Consider the following 18,678-nt stretch of genomic DNA (forward strand, 5'->3'; position numbering starts at 1 on the left):
GTAAGCAAAAGGAGAGATTGTCCAAGGAAGAAGGCTGAAAACAGGAAAGTGGCTGACAGAAACACTGTTGTCACAGGGTGGAAGGGCCGTTTTTCATTCTAGCAGCAACACTAATAGAGACCACTTGCCAGATCTAGAGGCAAGGAGATAGCTAAAAGGTGGTAAACTGACATTAAAAAAAAAAAAACCTGTTCTCTCTAGAGACGTGCTGAAATAAGATATTTTATGCCATTTCTGTACTTCTTTTTTTTAATTCATGTTAACCAACAATATATTTTCCAAAATCCTGTTAGCACTTTCCTCACTTCTACTGGAGATGACCCTATATGACCGAGTAAAATAAGAAGAGATTAAATAAGACCCTGTGCTCTGGCTGGTGTGGCTCAATGGAATGAGTGTGGGCCTGCAATCTGAAATGTCACTGGTTCAATTCCCAGTCAGGGCATGTGCCTGGGTTGCAGGGCGGGTCCCCACTTGGGGATGTGTGAGAAGCAACCAATTGATCTATCTCTTCCACATTGATGTTTCTCTCCCTCTCTTCCCTCTCTCTATACAAATAAATAAACAAAATCTTTTAAAAAATAAATAAGGAAGGCTATGCAATGGGGGGAATAAAATTGTACTGACAGCAAAGGAAAGTGACATTTTATAGATAGTTTTTTGTTTTCTCTTTGTTTTTTTAAAGAAAATTTCTCAGTGCATAATACATTCAATGTCAGGTATTCCCAAACACCTACAAACAAGCACCAGGCTCCAAATCACAAGTCACATACAAGCAGTAACAAGTGATGTCGCGATCCATGGTAAGGTGCTTCTCAGAAGCACATGTTAAGAAACAGATAAACTGAAACACATAAACTAACATTTTCAAGTTAGTTCATGTCTAAGCTATCAAAATAAGAAATAAGATCCTTTAAAAAGCAATGTGAGAACATAATTTTTCATTCACATAGAGCAGTGTTAAGGGCCCATTTCTAATGTAAAAATTATTAATACAAAACAATAGAAAAAACCCCACTTAGTCCAGTTCACTAGGACTAGCCTTAAAGCCTCAGGAGCAGTGACCCTGGTATTTCTAACTCTCAGCCAGTGGGTAGGTTGTGTAGAGGCTTAGAAAATAAATCGACCACATTTTTCAGTCTAATCTGACTCACAGCTGAATAGAGATCCAGCCTGATACTGAAGCACAATTAAGATAAAGAAACCAATAATGGCAGAGTGACACAGGATAACACATCTGTGTTTCTATTTCAGTAAGAAGTCGGCTGTTCTAACCAAGCAAGGGATTCCCCCCAGGAGAGGAGGCGCTGGGCCTCAGCGTGGCACAGCCCTCACGAGCTGGTCTTTACAGACCTGTTGCTTCACGCATTTTATGACCAGACTGCTCGTATCACTGGCTGCACAAAAAAATTAACTTATCATCCCTAGATCCAAAGTTTCCCCCAAAGAACGAGTAGATTATTTCAATATCTTTGTTAAATACCATACAGTGTTATATACATTGTTTATAGTCTATTAATTAAATAAATGCAAACAAAAATTATGGAGCTCAATAACATATAATATTTATTAACTTCAAAACATACATACACACCGCAAGCCCATTTTCCCTAACAAGTTTATATACATATTTCCTATTTATATGTGACTTAATCATATCCTTGTGAGGAAAGACAAAGCAATCTTACACTGAAAAAAAAGTAGGATTATTTTACTTCAATGTCTATAGCCCCAGCTTGCAAAATCTTCGTTTTCAAGTAGTTCTGCCAAGTTTCTAACCAGATATGATCCTCAAGTCTCAGCTTGGACTTAACAGTATGTAATTTTTAGTTTCTTAATTCTAAAGTTCATAAAATGTTTTAATGGATAAGAGATACCAAAAGCAGCCCTGGCTGGTGTAGCTCAGTGGATTGAGCACGGGCCTGCGAACCACACAATCATGGTTTGATTCCCAGTCAGGGCACATGCCTGGGTTGCGGGCCAGTTCCCAGCAGGGGACTCACGAGAGGCAACCATACATTGATATTTCTCTCTTTCTCTCCCTCCCTTCCTCTCTAAAGATAAATAAATAAAATCTTTAAAAAAAAAACTAAAAAAAATTACACACTGCAGCCTTACACTATTATATTTAAAAAAGAGAGAGAGAGATACCAAAAGCAAATATACAATGAAAATATAACTGACCCTAAACCCTCAGGCATTGACGTGATATTTTCACACCGATCTTTAAATGAAAATAGGACAGCCTGTTGGCTTCTAAGTATTGTCTACTTTTTATGTTGTGGTGGCTGTTGGTAACATTTTCCAAAGTAAAAATAATATTTTAATGTGAGGCCTATTAATGTCCATCTACACACTAACTTTGTTCAGTCTGTGAGCCGTACCTGGTCTCAGCCGTACCATCACACACCGGGACAGAAGTTAAAGAGAGACCTCGAAATCAAGATCAAATGTTCATTGATCCATCTGTAGACTTTCACATTGCAGCCCCTTATTTTGCCTCCTGAATATCCTACTTTTTTCTAAGGCTCAAGTAACTATATTTAGAATTTCAATATTGAGCTTTACAGGATAAGTAATAGAGAAAAGTGCTAGTTAAATTCTTGGTCTAAGTTCTAGCCAATGTCTTTTGGGGGGAAAAACACACTATTAATTGGTTAAAGCAAAAAAAAGAAACCAAAACACACAAATCCTGGTCCCCTAACAACCCTTCTCTAAAATGACAGATGCGGAGCATGACTGGAGACCCAGAAACCAAAAACTTGGAGCCAAAGCAATTTAGCTCTCCCGCCTGAAACTCGTGGACCCATGCATGAAAAAAAATGTGTGTACTGTAGGTTAATAATTCTGCACCTTGGTTAAAAGCTTTTCAGAAGGCCTAAGTGTTTAAGGAAACGAGGAGACAGGAATATCTCCGGGATTTTATATAGATGTGCTACCCAGCATCTCCTTCACACCAGAAGTGGAAAGGGGTGGTGTTCCGAATGACAGGCACGCCTCCCCCCCCCCCCAAAGCCTGCTCAGCGGGTGAGTTCAATAGCAATTGGCCCAGAGAAAAGTAACCAGTCCTAGTCAAATGGCAACCCTGTTTCCCATCTCCTAATTTTGTTTGCATACCTTTTTTGTCAGTGATTCAGTATTCAACTGCAAGGTACACCTACAAAATTCTCCTTTACCACTCTTGCTCTAATCATGTTCCAGCACACAGGGACATTAGCACCTCAATCTTACAGCGCAGAAAAGTACCCAGTGCCAGCCACACTAAGTCTCTAGAAACAAAGGTTTCTTTGTGAAACTCGCACTTGTGTGGCTCTCAGAAGACCAGCAGAGGCAGATGCCCACGATGCACTGATCAAACAACAGCAATAACCACGGAAACCAAAGAAATACATCGGTCCATAGAGAGCAGTTACATGTCTTCTAAAAGCCTAGAAACAAGCAAGATTCTTAAATGTGTTTTTGTGGTTAAGTTAGGTAAAGGAAACATTTTCTCTGATCTATTTTTTTCATTTTCTTCAACAGCTTCTAGTTTATAGTGCCCACACCCACCAAACACACTCCTACATAAATGTGCACATTAACACAAATAACACACAAAGTCCGATGCACAAGTAACACGAACTCTTACGTCTTTCTTTTTTTTTTTTTACTTACTTTTAATCTTGGGTAACTTTAAATACACAATCTACTAATAGTAAATATATATTCAAGTAACAAGAACCATGTATCACTATTCTTTCATTGGATTTATCTTGAAATAGCATCAGTCACTTGAAAAGTGATAGGACAGCAGTTGGGGAGGGACACTTGTTTAATCTTCCTTTAAAAACACCTGGAAATCTTCGTCTTTCCTTCTGCAAGACCTTTCTCAGAAGATGCGGGCAGTTCAGGAGTGAACGATCAAAACCACGGGTATCTCCTCCTCGGGTACCAGCGCTTCTGTCCCAAGTTGCATCTCAAGTGCTAGAGCAGCATCTAAAAGCACAGAGGGGGAATACATGCCACCAGAGGTTTTACATAAAATCTTTCCATTGTAGATTTCTGTCTCGCTCTCTCCCAGTGCATAGGCAAATATACAATACCTGTTTCCCACAAAAAGTTACATAGCTTCAAATATGAGAAAGCAAACCTACCCAGTTTGGAACCAAACTGACATTCAGTACTGGTGTTCCATTCGCGGCAATTCAGCCTCCGAGTCATCTGACAAGGGAGATCCCGGTACCTGTAGGTTAATAATGCAGCATTATAGATCCTCAGTAACTGTAGAAGTCCCACTCCCCAAACACCCCAATTCTTGTTGTTCAAATACCAGATGTTTAAAATTAACTATTCATAGCTCGAGCTGCTTGCACAGAAGATGAAGTAAGGAGACGTTATTCTTTGTCCTCTTTGTTGCTGCCTATGTTAAAAGATACTTTTGATGTGCCCAGGCAGGGTAAACCCACTACAACTCCCTTTTCCTCCTTATTATGAAACAAGAAAACAAAACAAAAAGCCCTTTGGGAAAAAATTTTTAAAATACCACAACTGAGGATTAAGGAGAGGAGCCAAAACTTGAGGATGTGACCCTTTGTGGGGAGGTAGGTTTCCAATTTAGTTTTTTCACTCTGTGGCTTTGTCCAAAGAGCTGCTGCCCGAGTCCCAGAGCAGTGAGGAAGCATGACTGGCTTTAGCCTGTCTGAAGGTCTGAGAGAAACCCCATTTTATAGAGAAACCAGGAAAAGGGGTCCCTGCAGGCCAACAAGTACAGGCGGACTTCTGAACGGAGGAAAAACAGAGAAAGGGATCCTCTACACTTGTATATAAACCCACAGAAGACTTGGTCGACCTCCCCAGATGTGCATGCATGAGACAGCTTCAAACCAGCACAGCAAAGGCTTAGAGAACTGAACTGAGACGTGAATCACCTGTACACGTCTTTGGACCTGCAAAAGAACGGGACAGGCGCAAACCAGGGTCACAAAGACCCGGAGAACTGAGATTTGTGCCACCTCTCACAGAAGCTAAGGCAGAATTTACAGTGTGAACCAAAAGGGTGACTTCTGCTAAAACAAAAATATCAACATTTTTCAGAGCATTACGATAGGACCTTGAGCCTACACAACATAATATCCACAATGTCCTAGATACAACCCCCAAATACTGGCCATAAAAACATCTAGGAAGGTGTGATCAATTCAATTAACAACTATCAATCCTGAGGTGGCCCCGATAGTGGAACTTAACATAGATACTTTAAAACTTTAATACTTGAAAGTTGTTATAACTATGGTACATGACATGAAAGAAACATACTTGAAACAAAGGGACAGGAATTCTTAGTAGAAAAGTAGAACTGCTAAAAAAGAACTAGGTGGGTACTTAGGACCAAAACCACAGTACTGAAATCTGAAACCTCACTGGATGGGCTTAATGGCAGAATGCAAAGGACAAAGAGTCAGAGAAATGACAGGTCAACAGAAAGGACCCAGTCTTAAAAATAAAGAGAAAAAAGACTGTAGAGAATGAACAGTCTCAGGGACATAGAGGAAAATGCCTGAGGAGCTAACACATATGTCACTGGAATCTCAGAATGAGAAAAGAGATTGTGAAAGAAAATAAAATTGAGAAACAATGACTAAAACCACCCCCTCCCACACCATTTGGTAAAAGATATAAAGTTTACAGATTCAAAAAGCTCAGGAAACCCCAAACAATATAAAATTAAAAAAGAAAACTATGCCTAGACACATTATATTTAAACTAATGAACATAGAAAGCAACCAGAAAAATGAAACATTACATGGAGAATAACAATTCAAATGCCTGACAATTTCCCCCCAGAAATAACAGAGATCAGAAAGCAGAAGAATTAATATCTTTGTAGTCCTGGGGCAAAATTAAAATAACCTACCAACTCAAATTTTATGTCCAGTGAAAATATATCTCAGGAATGAAAGCAAAATAAAGTAATTCTCAAATGAAGGAGAACTAAAAGAATTTGTCATCATCAGACCTACTCTGCAAGAAATGCTAGAGGAAGTTTTTCAGGTGGTAGGAAAATACCAGAAAATAAAACTGTAATCTTTAAGAAAGAAGGAAAGTCCTGGCCAGGTGGCTCAGGTGGTGGGAGCAATGTCCCATGCACCAAAATACTGCAGGACCCATTCCGGGTCAGGGCACATACATAGTTGTCAGGTTCGATCCCCAGGTGGGGTGCATACAGGAGGCAACCGAATGATGTTTCTCTCTCACGTCTATGTCTTTCAATGTCTCTCTCTCTCACCCTCTTACCTTCTCTCTAAAATAATACAAATACACATTCTTGGTTGAGGATGTCTTTAAAACAGAACAGAAACGGTAAGTAGCTAGGTAAATGTAGAAGACTGCTTTTTTCTCATAAATTATTGAAAATATTTATGACTGTTTTCAGCAAAAAGTATGACATAGTGTGGTAAAAGAGTTTTCAATGTATGTAAAAAAAATACATCTGATGGGAGTGACATAAAGTTCATGTTGGTGGGAAGGGAAAGGTGTTTGCAAGGTTTCTACCTTTTATAAGTGGCCTAATATTTACTCTAAGTAGGCTGTGAAAAATTAGTTATGCATATATACTGTAACCCCTACATGACTAAAAAAGTAATACAAAGAGATATCCCCCCAAAAGCCAACACAAGAAAGATTCCAGTACAAAAGAAGGCTGGAAAGGGAAAACAGAGGAATAAATAACAAACAAATAAAAGTAATAATAAAAACAGAGCTAGATCCAAACATATCAACACTCACATTAAATGTTAATGGCGTAAATATCCAGGGGTATAGTCAGAATTCTAAAGCTATGCCCCTAAGATGCCTCTCCCTGGATAGTCAATCAAACTAATTTAACTTCTGGGTGAAGGGACTTTGCACATGAAAGTAATGTTACCAATCAGCTGGTCCTAAGACACATTATCCTGGCAGGCCCAATGTAATCGCATGTACCCCTAAAAGCAGAAGAGTGCATCAAAGAAATAAGGCAAGGAGGAGGTCAGAGAGACTCAAAAAATACAAAGATTTAGCCACTGTTGCTGTCTTTGAACATGGCTCACTAAGCCATGAGCCAAGGAATGTGGGTGCCCTTTACAAGTTGAGGACAGTCCTCGGTGTCAGCCAGCAAGGAAACAGGAACCTCGGTCCCACAACCACATGGAACTAAATTCTGCCAACAGCCTGAATGAGCCTGGAAACGGACTCCAGAGAGAAATGCAGTCCTGCTGCCGTCTGGGTTTCAGCCCATGAGACTCCAAAGGAGAAAAGCAGCTTTGCCCAGGCTCCTGACCCACAGAAACGGTGAAATAATAAACACATATTAAGTTGGTAGTCGTTTGTTAGCAGCAATAGAAAACTAATACATGTGTCAATTATAAGAATTGGAATTGACAGAATGGATACAAAGGAAAGACCCCCTACTCATATGCTGCTGGCTAAAGGAACATTTTAAATATAAAAACAAGATAGGTTGAAAGTAATTCAAAAGTAAAAAGATATACCATAAAACCATAAATACAGGTTCTTCCTTTCCATCCAGCCGCAGCCATAAGGTAAGCCAAGATGGGCGCTACAAGTACATCCAGGAGCTTTGGAGGAAGAAGCAGCCCAACATGGTGCGCTTGCTTCTCAGGGCGCACTGCCCGGAGCACCGCCAGCTGTCTGTGCTCCACAGGCCCCACCCCCGCCCGGGGAGGCTGATAAAGTGGGCAGGCTGGGACACCAGGCCAAGCAAGGTTATGTCATACATCGGATTTGTTGGTGCCGTGGTGGCCCAAATGCTCTGTTCCTAAGGGTGTGACCTACAGCAAGCCTGTCCATCGTGGTGTTAACCAGCTGAAGTTTGCCCGAAGCCTGCAGGCCACTGCCTCGGAATGAGCTGAACACCACTGTGGGGCTCTAAGAGTCCTGAATTCTTAGTGGGTTGGTGAAGATTCCACGTACAAATTCTTGGAGGTTATCCTCCTTGATCCATTCCATAAGGCTATCAGAAGGAATCTTGACACCCAATGGATCATCAAACCGGTCCACAAACACAGGGAGATGTGAGGGCTGACATCTGCAGGCAGCAAAAGCCAGCCTTGGAAAGGGCCACACGTTCCACCACATCATTGGTGGTTCTCGCCACGCAGCTTGGAGAAGGTGCTGTACTCTCCAGCTCCAATGTCACCACTAACATGTGCCATGTTTATAAAATTCTTCCTTAATGAACAATCCAGAACAGTCATGTCTGCTTAAGTGTTCTTTAATTTGTTAAAACTAGTTGTCTGCAGATTGTTTCGTGAACACATTTTCAGATTATAAAAGTTAAAATGCAATAATCTTTAAAGACTGTAAGTGATGGTGTATCTTGTTTCTCATAAGATAAACACTTGTTTTTGCTTTATCTCAGTGATTTTCAACATTTTTTCATCTGTGACACACCAAAATGTATACTAGTCTTTTGCTGGTCTGACCAAAAAAAAGCATAATTTTGATTCATTCACATCAGGTGGCTATTGTTGTGTTGGCTGTGGTCATTTTTTTATTTGACAATCTAAGGGGAAAGAGGTCAGTGCCCCTGACTAAATAATTGGGTATTGAACATTTAAAAAATTCTTGCAATATACCAGTGTGCCGTGTGTGGCACACCTGTTGAAAATCACTATTTTTTCTTGTTAGGGAGTTTTCTATGTCAGTGTTTAAAAAGCTGTTTAGTATGATAGGTGTAAAATAAATCCTGTGAAAAAAGGAAAAAACCCATATGTATAAGTAGGCTGGAGTGTCTATTTTAATCTTTGATAAAATAGACTTCGAGGCGCGGAGCATTATGAGAGATAAAGAGAGACATTTCATAGCGATAAAAGGGACATGCATCGGGAAGACAGAATCATTGTACATGTGCATGTAACTAAAAATAGGGATTTAAAATATATGAAGCAAAAATGAACAGATAGAAGAGAAAAACAGACAATTCTACAATCACCATAAAAGACTTTGACAGCATCCTTTCAGTAACTGACAGAATCACACAACAACAACAAAATCACGAAGGACACAGAAGATGTGAACAACGCTATCGAGTAACTTAACACAATCACATTTACAGAACATTATATCCAACAGCTGGAGAATATACATTATTTTCAAGGGAAGAAGGCTCGTTCACCAATACAGACCACAAGCTGGTCTGTAAAACACATCTTAGTGGATCTACAAGAATCAGAATCACAGAGGGTATATTCTCTGACCATATGGAATTAAACTAGAAACCAGTAATAAAATGTCTGGGGAAACCCCAAGTATCTAACCATCAAACAAACATTTCTAAATAATTCATGGCTTAAAGAAGAAGTTATGAGGGAAATAAGAAAATGTTTGGACTGAATGAAAATGAAACTGCAGCCTACCAAAATGTGTGGTGTCCAGCTACAACAGCGCTCAGAGAAAAGAAACGTGCAGCTGCGTGTACAAGTACACAGCGTGCGTGACTGTGTCAGGGGAGGGGAGAGACTCTGTGGATTACGCAACACTTTCCTTACAATAATCTATCTCACAGGCTTTTCCAGAAGGTACGTAGCAGACTTTCGTTATGTGAAAATTTTGTGTTATGTACAGAAATGAAATGTAGCTCAATAGATTATGAATATACAAAGTCATATAAGAGACAGCTCCTGCCAGGTCTTTTACTCTTGGTCTCCTGGCATTTCTCTTTCCACTCAGACTTTTCATGCATAAGCTCATGTTATTTTGGTGTTAATCTGTGCCTTTCACTACACTTACTTTATTTTTTATTGTATTTTAAATACAACTGGAAATTGAAGAAGTAAATTGAGAGTAAAAGTGCCAAACCAGTCTATATGGATAAAAAGATTAGATCAAAACAATAAATAAAAACACTGAAATGCCCTGGCTGGTGTAGCTCAGTGGATTGAGTGCGGGCCTGTGAACTAAGGGATTGCAGTTCGATTCCCAGTCAGGGCACATGCCTGGGTTGCAGGCCAGTTCCCTGCAGGCCAGTTCCCAGCAGGGGATCCATGGGAGGCAACCACACATTGATATTTCTCTCCCTCTTTCCTTCCCTTACCCTCTAAAGATAAATAAATATAATCTTAAAAAAAAACCACTGAAGTGTGAAGGCAGACAAAGCCTTTTTTCTTCCATTGTCTGAAACTACATCACGTCAATGCCCAAAAGTGGTTTTGACAATGGTGCACTCTCAAAGAGCAAGTGAAAATTCCTGCACCTTTAAGGTCCACATTAAACTTAAGTGTAGAAGTATACAAGGAATTTGCTGAGACTCTATAATCATAAATGCAAAATTTGTGAGTGATTAATGTTCACACAAGAGGAATTTGTTTAGTTTTGATTATGTTGCTATAGAAATTCTTGGCAAGGGACGAGGCAAAGCATAGCAGTCAATAAAACTTTTTCTCAGCATCACTGGGCAACTGACTGTAATTATCTTCAACAATATTATCCCCCTTGTTTAGAGAGCTCCACAGAATTATTTAAGGAGTAACAATAGAAAAAAGCATCCACATATAGAGAGAACAACATAGAGTTGTTCTCTATGAAATGCAAATTCTTAAGTAATGAGGATGGAAAATTTAATTCAAAAACAAGTTTCCAAGCATCAAGCGAAGGTGAGAAATCTGATCAAGTAAACAGAAAGTACAATGATACATATGCAAAGTTTGTAGCAAGTTATGGTTGGCTCAGGAGATTAAAAAGTTTTCCAGTTTCCTTAATGTGAAAATGAGTTATGTGACTGTTGTTGATATAAAAGTAGGAGAAACATCAATACTCTTAAGAGTTAAGAGAAATTATACAAAAAGATGACTACAGAAAGTAGCAAATCTCTAACATGGATGGAGTCTATCAGCTTGAGGAAAAGTGTCAAGCAGTCAACACATTGTAAAGAATAAAAACAATTCCAGAGTTTCACTGAATGAAAGATAAGTTATAGGCGGATATTTTGCCTCACCAGCCACCACTGCGAACAGCAGTTTTTCCCAGATCTTGTGCAGGCTCAAGATGGAGACATGGTAAATATGTCACCTCCTTGCAAAACCACAAGAAGAATTACAACTAAATCTCAAAACAAGTAACACGCAGAACTATCAGAAAATCAAACTGTACTGAAGTCTGAAAAAGAAGGATTTAAAAAAATTACATTCATCCAGATGGGCAGGAGGAGCAGAGACACGGAGACAGGGAGGAGAAGCAAGGAGACGTGGTGGGGCACAGAGAGGCACAGAGAGGCACAGAGAGGCACAGAGAGGCGGGGGCAGCAGTGGATGGAGCCCAGGTGGTCCCACATTCATGTGCAGTGGATACAAATCAGGAGGGATACCTTGGGAGCGAGTGATCCCAGCCCTGGGCCAGATCACACAACTCAGGGCTTTTCAGCACCAAGAAGATATATCCCCATAACTTCTGGCTATAACAATGAGTAGGGGTTGAGGCAGCAGAAGAAACTGCCAGATTTTCAGGAAATTCTTTTTAAAGTGCCACACAGTCTCAAAATGTATGCAAACCCACCCACTCTGGGATTCAACACCAGGGCAACAGCCGAAAGGGTGCCAGTTGCATACGAGGACTAGGTGAAGTGACCGGAAATAGGGTGGGTGCTGGGCAATCCTCCAGAAGCCAGGCAGCAGCATGGTCCAAGTCCTCTCCCTACACAGAGCCACGAAGAAAGGAATCAGTTTGCCCCACCCTGGTGATTACGTAAGGCTCCACACCACACAATTTACAGGTGCCTTTTCTATAGGCCATGCTACTAAGACAGGGAATCAAAGCAGCTCTACCTAGTACACAGAAACAAACACGACAAAGAAATATGGCCCAAGTGAAAAAACAGGAAAAAAAAACCAAAAAGGAACAAAACAGGGATAGCCAATCTATCATACACAGAGTTCAAAACACTGGTTATCTGGATGCTCACAGAACTCACTGAATATGGCAACAATGTAAAGGAAGAAATGAAGGTTACAGTAAGTGAAATTTTAAAAAAATGTATAGGGAACCAACAATGAAGGCAAGAAAGCCACAATTCAAATCAATGACTTGGAACATAAGGAAGAAATAAACATTCAACCAGAAAAGAAAGAAAAACAAGAATTAAAAAAAACAAGGATGGTATAAGAAGAATCTAGAACATCTCCAAACATGCCAAAATCTGTATCATAGGATGAGAGAAGGAGAAGAGGAAGAGCAAGAAATTGAAAACCTATTTGAAAACTAATGAAAGAAAACTCCCCTAATTTGGTAAAGGAAATAGATATACAAATCCCAGAAACACAGAGAATCCCTAACAGGTTGGACCCAAAGAGGGTCACACCAAGACACATGATAATTAAAATGCCAAGTGTTAAAGATAAAGAGAGAGCCTTAAAAGCAGCAAGAGAAAAGCAGAGTTACCTACAAAGGAATCCCTGTAAGACTACCGGCTGCTTTCTCAAAACAAGATTTGCAGACTAGAAGGAACTGCCAAGAAGTACTCCAAGTGATGAAAAGCAAGAAACTACAACCTAGATTATTCTATGCAGCCAAGCTATCATATAGAATCAAGGACAGATAAAGTGCTTCCCAGAGAAGGTAAAGCTAAAAGAGTTCATCACCATCAAGCCATTAGTACATGAAATGTTAAAGGGACTTATCTAAGAAAAAGAAGATCACATCAAAAAGGCAACAAATTCAGTGATTAGTGATTCACTATAAACATCAAAAAGGCAACAAATTCACAACTATCAATAACTGAATCTAAAAAAGAAAACAAAAACCAAAAAAACTAAGCAAACAACTACAACAGGAATGGAATTACTGATATGGAGTTCATTTGGAGGATTTATCAGCTGGGAAGGGGAAGGAGGAGAATGAGGGAAAAGGGACAGTGATTAAAAAAGCATAACTGGTAGGTTCAAAATAGGGAGATGTTAAGATTAGATAGAAAATGGAGAACACAAAGGACTTATATGCACGACCCATGGACATGAATTAAGGGAGGGAATTGCTGGAGGGAAGGAGGTGCTAGACAGAGCTGGGGAAGGGGGAAAACGTGGGGACAACTGTAATAACATCATCAATAAAATATACTTATAAAAAGAAAGGTAGGTTATAACTCTGAAGCTAATGCAATGAAACAATATAACCTACTGCAAAACCTGTAGTTACATACACGCCATAGCTAGGCTACACACACACACTTTTTAGAGACCCCATCAACAAACCCTCCCAATACTTAAGCGCAAACTCTCCCTAAGATACTTCAGAGAAATTGTGAGAGAGACCCAAGTTCCACCCCGCCTACAAGGAGTGTTTCTGTACCTGAGGCAGCGCAACACTGGAGGCATGCAAGTCAATAGCAGCCAGAGAAGGAATTCGAGATTCTGGAAGATTTTTGTTCTCTTTCCTTATTAGCCTGGAATTTCGAGCTGAATAAAAATAAACATAAACACAGTGCAAAAATTAGACACATTCGTTTTTTCACATTCTATATATATCCCTCTATGTTGGCTTATTGTACATAAGTCTATACATATTTACATATTTAAATATGTAAAGTTACTATGAATTTTTAATATTCTGTTCATTTAACATAATCTTAAATAATACAAACAGAAGGGCTGAAAAAGTAAAAGCATTATAAACATACCTATGCCTTCCAAGGCTCTTAGTTCAGGGAGATGATTATAGTTCAATTCAGGCAAATGGACATCTGTCTTTGAGTATTCTCTTCTTTTCCTATTTGCCTGAAGCAGGCTCTTTTCACTAGTGACCTAATATCATGATGATTAACACAAGTGAATTAGCTTCTAGGTAAGCTGGACTTGCCCCTTTTGTAACTACTGCATTTATATCCTAAAATTTATGCGACTGAAGGTCTAGAATAATACAAAATTTGAAGAACGTCAATAATACACAAAACAATTTCACCTAGTTATTTCAAACCTCTTCCTCAGTAAATCTATGAGCTAATCACTAACAAGTGGATACCTCGTCGATGTTTCTTCTTCTCCCTCTCCCAGCCTTTCAGTTAAGTCCTGCCAATCAGGACACTGTCAAAGATGGGCATCGGGCCAGCAAGGTGAGGGCTTATGATACTTGCTGAGCTTTTCAGCACAGAGTAGCTAATTTGGGACAGTGCCACATATGTCACCTGTTCTAGCTTGTTTTCACTTTCCCAATATAACCTTTTTACTCCTTTTTAAAATAAAGAACTACAGCTCCAATTATTTTTCTAATCTTTCTCAGTATTTTTACCACATAGTTGATAAAGTGTGAAAAACAATACAGTGAAGAATAGTAGTAGCGCTTCAACTCTGCACCTTTATGAATTTGACATTTTTCCAATCTGTTTCATTTGAGAATGAGAGAAAACTCTGCATTCCCTTCCACATTTTCAAAACGGATGATACATAGAAAGTGTGTGTGATTTGCTAAAAGAAAAAAAAACACCTATAAATAATGAAATCATATATGTATGTGTATGTACATATGTTATGTGTGGATATATTATGAAATACACAAACACATATAATGACAACATTAAACCATTGAGGATTCTTGATGTCTGAAGTTTAATATTCTCTGAATTATGCCACTCTGCCTCCCAGAAAATCCTGAAGTGAGTTTTTGAGTTTCTTTCTTTTGGATGTTTTTGTTTGTTCTTTTAATAGAACAGGTGTTAAGGCTCTGGGTTCAAATCAGCTACAAAATAAAAATAATCAGTTCAAAAAACTACTTGCAAATACAAAAAAAAGAATGAGTCGAAACTACTAGATTTACACATTCAAGTAGTGGCAAGTAAAACACCTAAGAGATGTTTATAATAATGTATACTTATTCACATCTCAGAATCAGGGGATGAAGCATGGGAGAGGGGTGTCGACCTTCAACTGAGAAGTAGAAGAAAGTTTAGGCTTAGCTCTGCCTCCACTGATTTTCCAGTGGGGCTTCTCCCCACTAATTTTTACCCCCTTTTTTGATGGCCTCTTCCCAAGAAGACAAACAGAAATAATACCTAAAATTACTAGCCAGTGTTGGTTATGTAATACCTGAAAGGAGGGTGGTATCCATTCCCAAAAAGCGGCACTGAGCCAGCTGTTTTTGAAAAGCCTTGCTGAGCAAGGTAATCTTCCACAGCAGACAGGGATGTACAACAAAATACCCACAAGAAATCAAAAGGTAGGGTATGTCAAAAGGAATGTACTATGGGTACAGAAATTGTAGGCTAAGAAGAATTGAAAGATAAGCAAATACAATGTCCAAATCCTGAGAGATGAAAAGAAAGGCTGTATTTTTTAGTCCTGGGGATAATCAAAAAGTAGAGAAGGAAAATTTGTGAGAAAAATACTCTTTGGGCATTAGGTCAGAACCTCTCTTTCTCTGGCAGAAAAATTCATTCATTTCTTAGGCAGTTTCAACATGCTAGACACCGTTCTAGGCGTGGGATAAAGCAGTGCAGAAACAAAGCCCAAACTCCTGCCTTGGAGGCTTGCATTTTATGGGGGAGACAAACAATATATAAATAAGAGAATATAAAGAATGTCAACTATATATACTGGAAAAAATAAGCAAAGTGAAGAGATAGAAAGTAATGGGAGACAAAAATGAGTTATAATGTTTGGGAAGAGCACATTATAAGATTTTGTGTAAGCCAAGGAAGAGGGGGAAAAAAGCAAAATTTTTGCAAGAACGTTCTAACCAAGGGAAGAATGTTCTGAAGCAGATGAAAAAGCTATTGCAAAAGCCTAAATGTGGGAGCATGTCTGGCTAAGCTCCAGGAATAACAAGGAAATCAGTGTGGTTGGAATAGACTGATCAAGAATGAGAGTAGCTGTGAATGGGACAGATGGATGGGGAGTGAGTCATTCAGGGACTTGGGCTTTACTCAGAGATGAGAAGCCAGTGGAGGATTTGAGATGGAAGAGTGCAGATATTTTAACTTTAAAAAGAAGCTATCTTGAGCACAATAATGTTCCTTTGAAGCTGCAGAAGATCTACAAACCTTGTACGTGCTTCTACGGTTACAATCTGACACTATGATTTAATTGGCTGACCCTCTACTTGAGCATGAGCTTCTTGAAAAGAAAGATTGACTTATTCATCTTGTCTTATACATAATAGATGATCAATGAATATGTGAAATGAAGAAATGGAATACTTTCACCAAAAATCCAGTGATGAGATGAGACAGTTTATCTTTCCCTCCACTCTTACATAAGAACTGATTGCCAAGCATTGGGCTAAGAAAATTTACTGTTACGTAAAGAATTAAAACAGATGGCATTTTAATAACATCTTATATGTTAACTTCCAGACTTACAATACTTTGTAAAACTTTTTTAAACTTTAAGACTTTCACATTTAGGATTGTGGCAGGCTGGAAAGATATATGTATAATTAAGTTTCCATTTTCTGATCTGTCTCCAAATAAAATTCTAGTTCTTCACTATCATATTTAATATTAATAAAACTTTAGAAATGACTTTGCTTGCCCTTCTACCATAGAGAAAAGTTCACTTACTGATGTGGTCACATTAATATTATAAATGCCTGATGGAGAATGTTTATTTGGTTTAACAAATGGAATACAATACTTCTTGGTTTTCTCATCCACTCTGTAACAATAACAAGACAAAATTTAAGTTAGAAATAGCAGTTATTCTTTTCCAAGCACAAAACCAAATCATACAGCCCCAAGTGACATGCAGTTTAATTAGAAGTTAATGCTGACTTGTAAGTGCACTATGCACACAGATCTGTGAAACCTTCTGGCCTGTCCTCCTACAGTCACCCACCCAGTTCCCAGCTCCAACCAAAGGCACTACCTTCCTTTCAGGAAAATTCCCCACGGCAGCTTCTTTGTACCACTGAATGCCCACAGCATACCACGCAGCAACACACGATGATCTGTTTTATTATGACAACCTCCTCTCACGTTATTACACTAAATAGCTGTAGATTCTCTTCATCTTAAACAATACACCGAATTGACAATCACCTATAATTTGCAAATATATCCTTAAATAACCTTTTCTTCTTATTTTCTTAATTCATACCTGTAACTCTGAACTCCTGGCATAGTCCCCATGCCAGAATTAATACCAGGAGCGACTGCAGAAAGGTTGTGTGCCAGAGGGGGAATTGCTGGGCCAGGATTCCTCGTGTGGTCCACGCTGCTATTGCTGCCGTCTCTGAGGCTTGTTGAAGGCACTGTTTTGATGTGGCTAGTCCCGTTGTCATGGAGACAGCTGGCATTTGCAGCTCGACTGATTTTTTCAACTTTTTCTCCATCAATTTTTGACCCTTTTATTTTAAATACTCTAGAATCCTTAACTTTGGGATCAGCATTGGAATCCTGACCATCAATAAAAATGTTGACACATTAATGACCTGAGAAGAATGAAAAATCCCCTCTACCTATAAAGCACTTGCCAACTAAAGCAGAATTCCATAGATATCACCTTTTTGTGCCCCTGTTTTCTTTATTCTATCTACGAAATTAAAATTAAACCCAAGACTCTTGGTTAGACATTTTGAGTGGAAATGCAAGTCACACTAACTCTGATGTGTACAGGGCAGAGCAAAAATAGGTTTCCAGTTGTTCCTCTGGAAAATAATACAGTCATTAATAAATAAAATAGAAGAATAAACTGCACTTCACATACTCAGAACTGTTAACCTACTTTTGCCCCACCCTGTATAGATCAGATTTATACTACACACATTTCTACTTGTATATATTGTAGTGGGAAAAAACATGGAAGAGGAACCAAGCATGGCCACTTCTGTTCTTCCATATTTAGACTCAGGGACACAACACTGAAAAGTCTCTCCCTTTGGTTCACTTGAAAAACTGGGAGTGGGCGGCTGGTAGAGTTGAATTACCTTACCAAGAAGAAATTCTGGGTAACATACCAGGGAAAAGTAAACTTCAAATAAATTCAATACCCAAATCTCAATTTTAAAATGCTACACTTTATATAAAATTCTAATCATGTTATTTTCTCTCCTGTCATCTAAGGGGAAAATGGTGTGTGTGTGTGCGTTTGTGCCCATGTATATATCTACATGTGGGTGCACACACGTGTGTCTCAATGTTCTTGCGTGAGTGTGACTCCCTGACAAGCTCTACTGCACGGGCTGGTACACAGTGGGCACTCGCTACATAAGTTAAGATTTTTGAAACACATAACATCTATAAAGAAAATACTTTTTTACAAAGAAGCTAAAAGTGAATTTGTTCACCACTCAGAAAATTTTTTTAATCTCCATTTTTTTCCTTCTAAAGCCTAAGGACATATTAAATTTAAAATTTAAGACACATTAAAACATGGCCATTTACCTGCATCGCCAGTGTGCTTCTCTCCTCACCAAAGAAGTCATCTTTCTCCTTTTCCTTCTTTCTGTTTTGGGACTTTTTAGCTAAAGAAATATTTCTGGCATCTTTCTGTATTTTTAACTGTAGTTCCTGAGCAAACCTACAAGAAGTACATTTGTCAAGAAAACAAAATTATATGAGATACATAAATCAAGGAAAAAATTGGTTTTCAAGATACTTATTTTTAAAAATTGAGTATTAAACTAGGCTGTGTTATTTAAAATGAGAAAAATTATGGTCTCTGTTAGCAGTCCTGAAAAGGTAGTGCGTATACCCCTGGGAATCACTAAGAACCCTTCAGG

At 38.8% G+C, this 18,678-nt stretch overlaps 1 protein-coding gene and 1 pseudogene across 3 annotated transcripts in view; one reads left to right on the forward strand and one right to left on the reverse strand.

Annotated features, from left to right (window-relative positions):
• Positions 1-2,115: 2,115 nt before the first annotated feature.
• The window catches only part of CDKL2 (cyclin dependent kinase like 2), a 34,653-nt gene continuing 18,090 nt past the window's right edge, over positions 2,116-18,678 (reverse strand). Inside the window, exons 8-15 of one of the 3 annotated variants that reach the window (XM_037050945.1) lie at positions 18,341-18,476; positions 17,055-17,353; positions 16,520-16,613; positions 13,646-13,769; positions 13,318-13,424; positions 4,797-4,925; positions 4,134-4,222; positions 2,116-3,975 (exon numbers count right to left, since the gene is read on the reverse strand). In XM_037050945.1, coding sequence (XP_036906840.1) covers positions 4,157-4,222; positions 4,797-4,925; positions 13,318-13,424; positions 13,646-13,769; positions 16,520-16,613; positions 17,055-17,353; positions 18,341-18,476 — 955 coding nt within the window. In that variant the 3' untranslated portion in view covers positions 2,116-3,975; positions 4,134-4,156. The remainder of the gene's footprint in view (positions 3,976-4,133; positions 4,223-4,796; positions 4,926-13,317; positions 13,425-13,645; positions 13,770-16,519; positions 16,614-17,054; positions 17,354-18,340; positions 18,477-18,678) is intronic. The other 2 variants (XM_037050944.1, XM_037050946.1) reach the window with 2 other exon arrangements.
• Positions 6,315-8,182, forward strand: LOC118990426 (60S ribosomal protein L15-like; annotated as a pseudogene).

This window comes from Sturnira hondurensis, unplaced genomic scaffold (assembly GCF_014824575.4).
Source record: "Sturnira hondurensis isolate 20B ecotype Veracruz unplaced genomic scaffold, ASM1482457v3 Scaffold0007036, whole genome shotgun sequence".
Classification (NCBI taxonomy): domain Eukaryota; kingdom Metazoa; phylum Chordata; class Mammalia; order Chiroptera; family Phyllostomidae; genus Sturnira; species Sturnira hondurensis.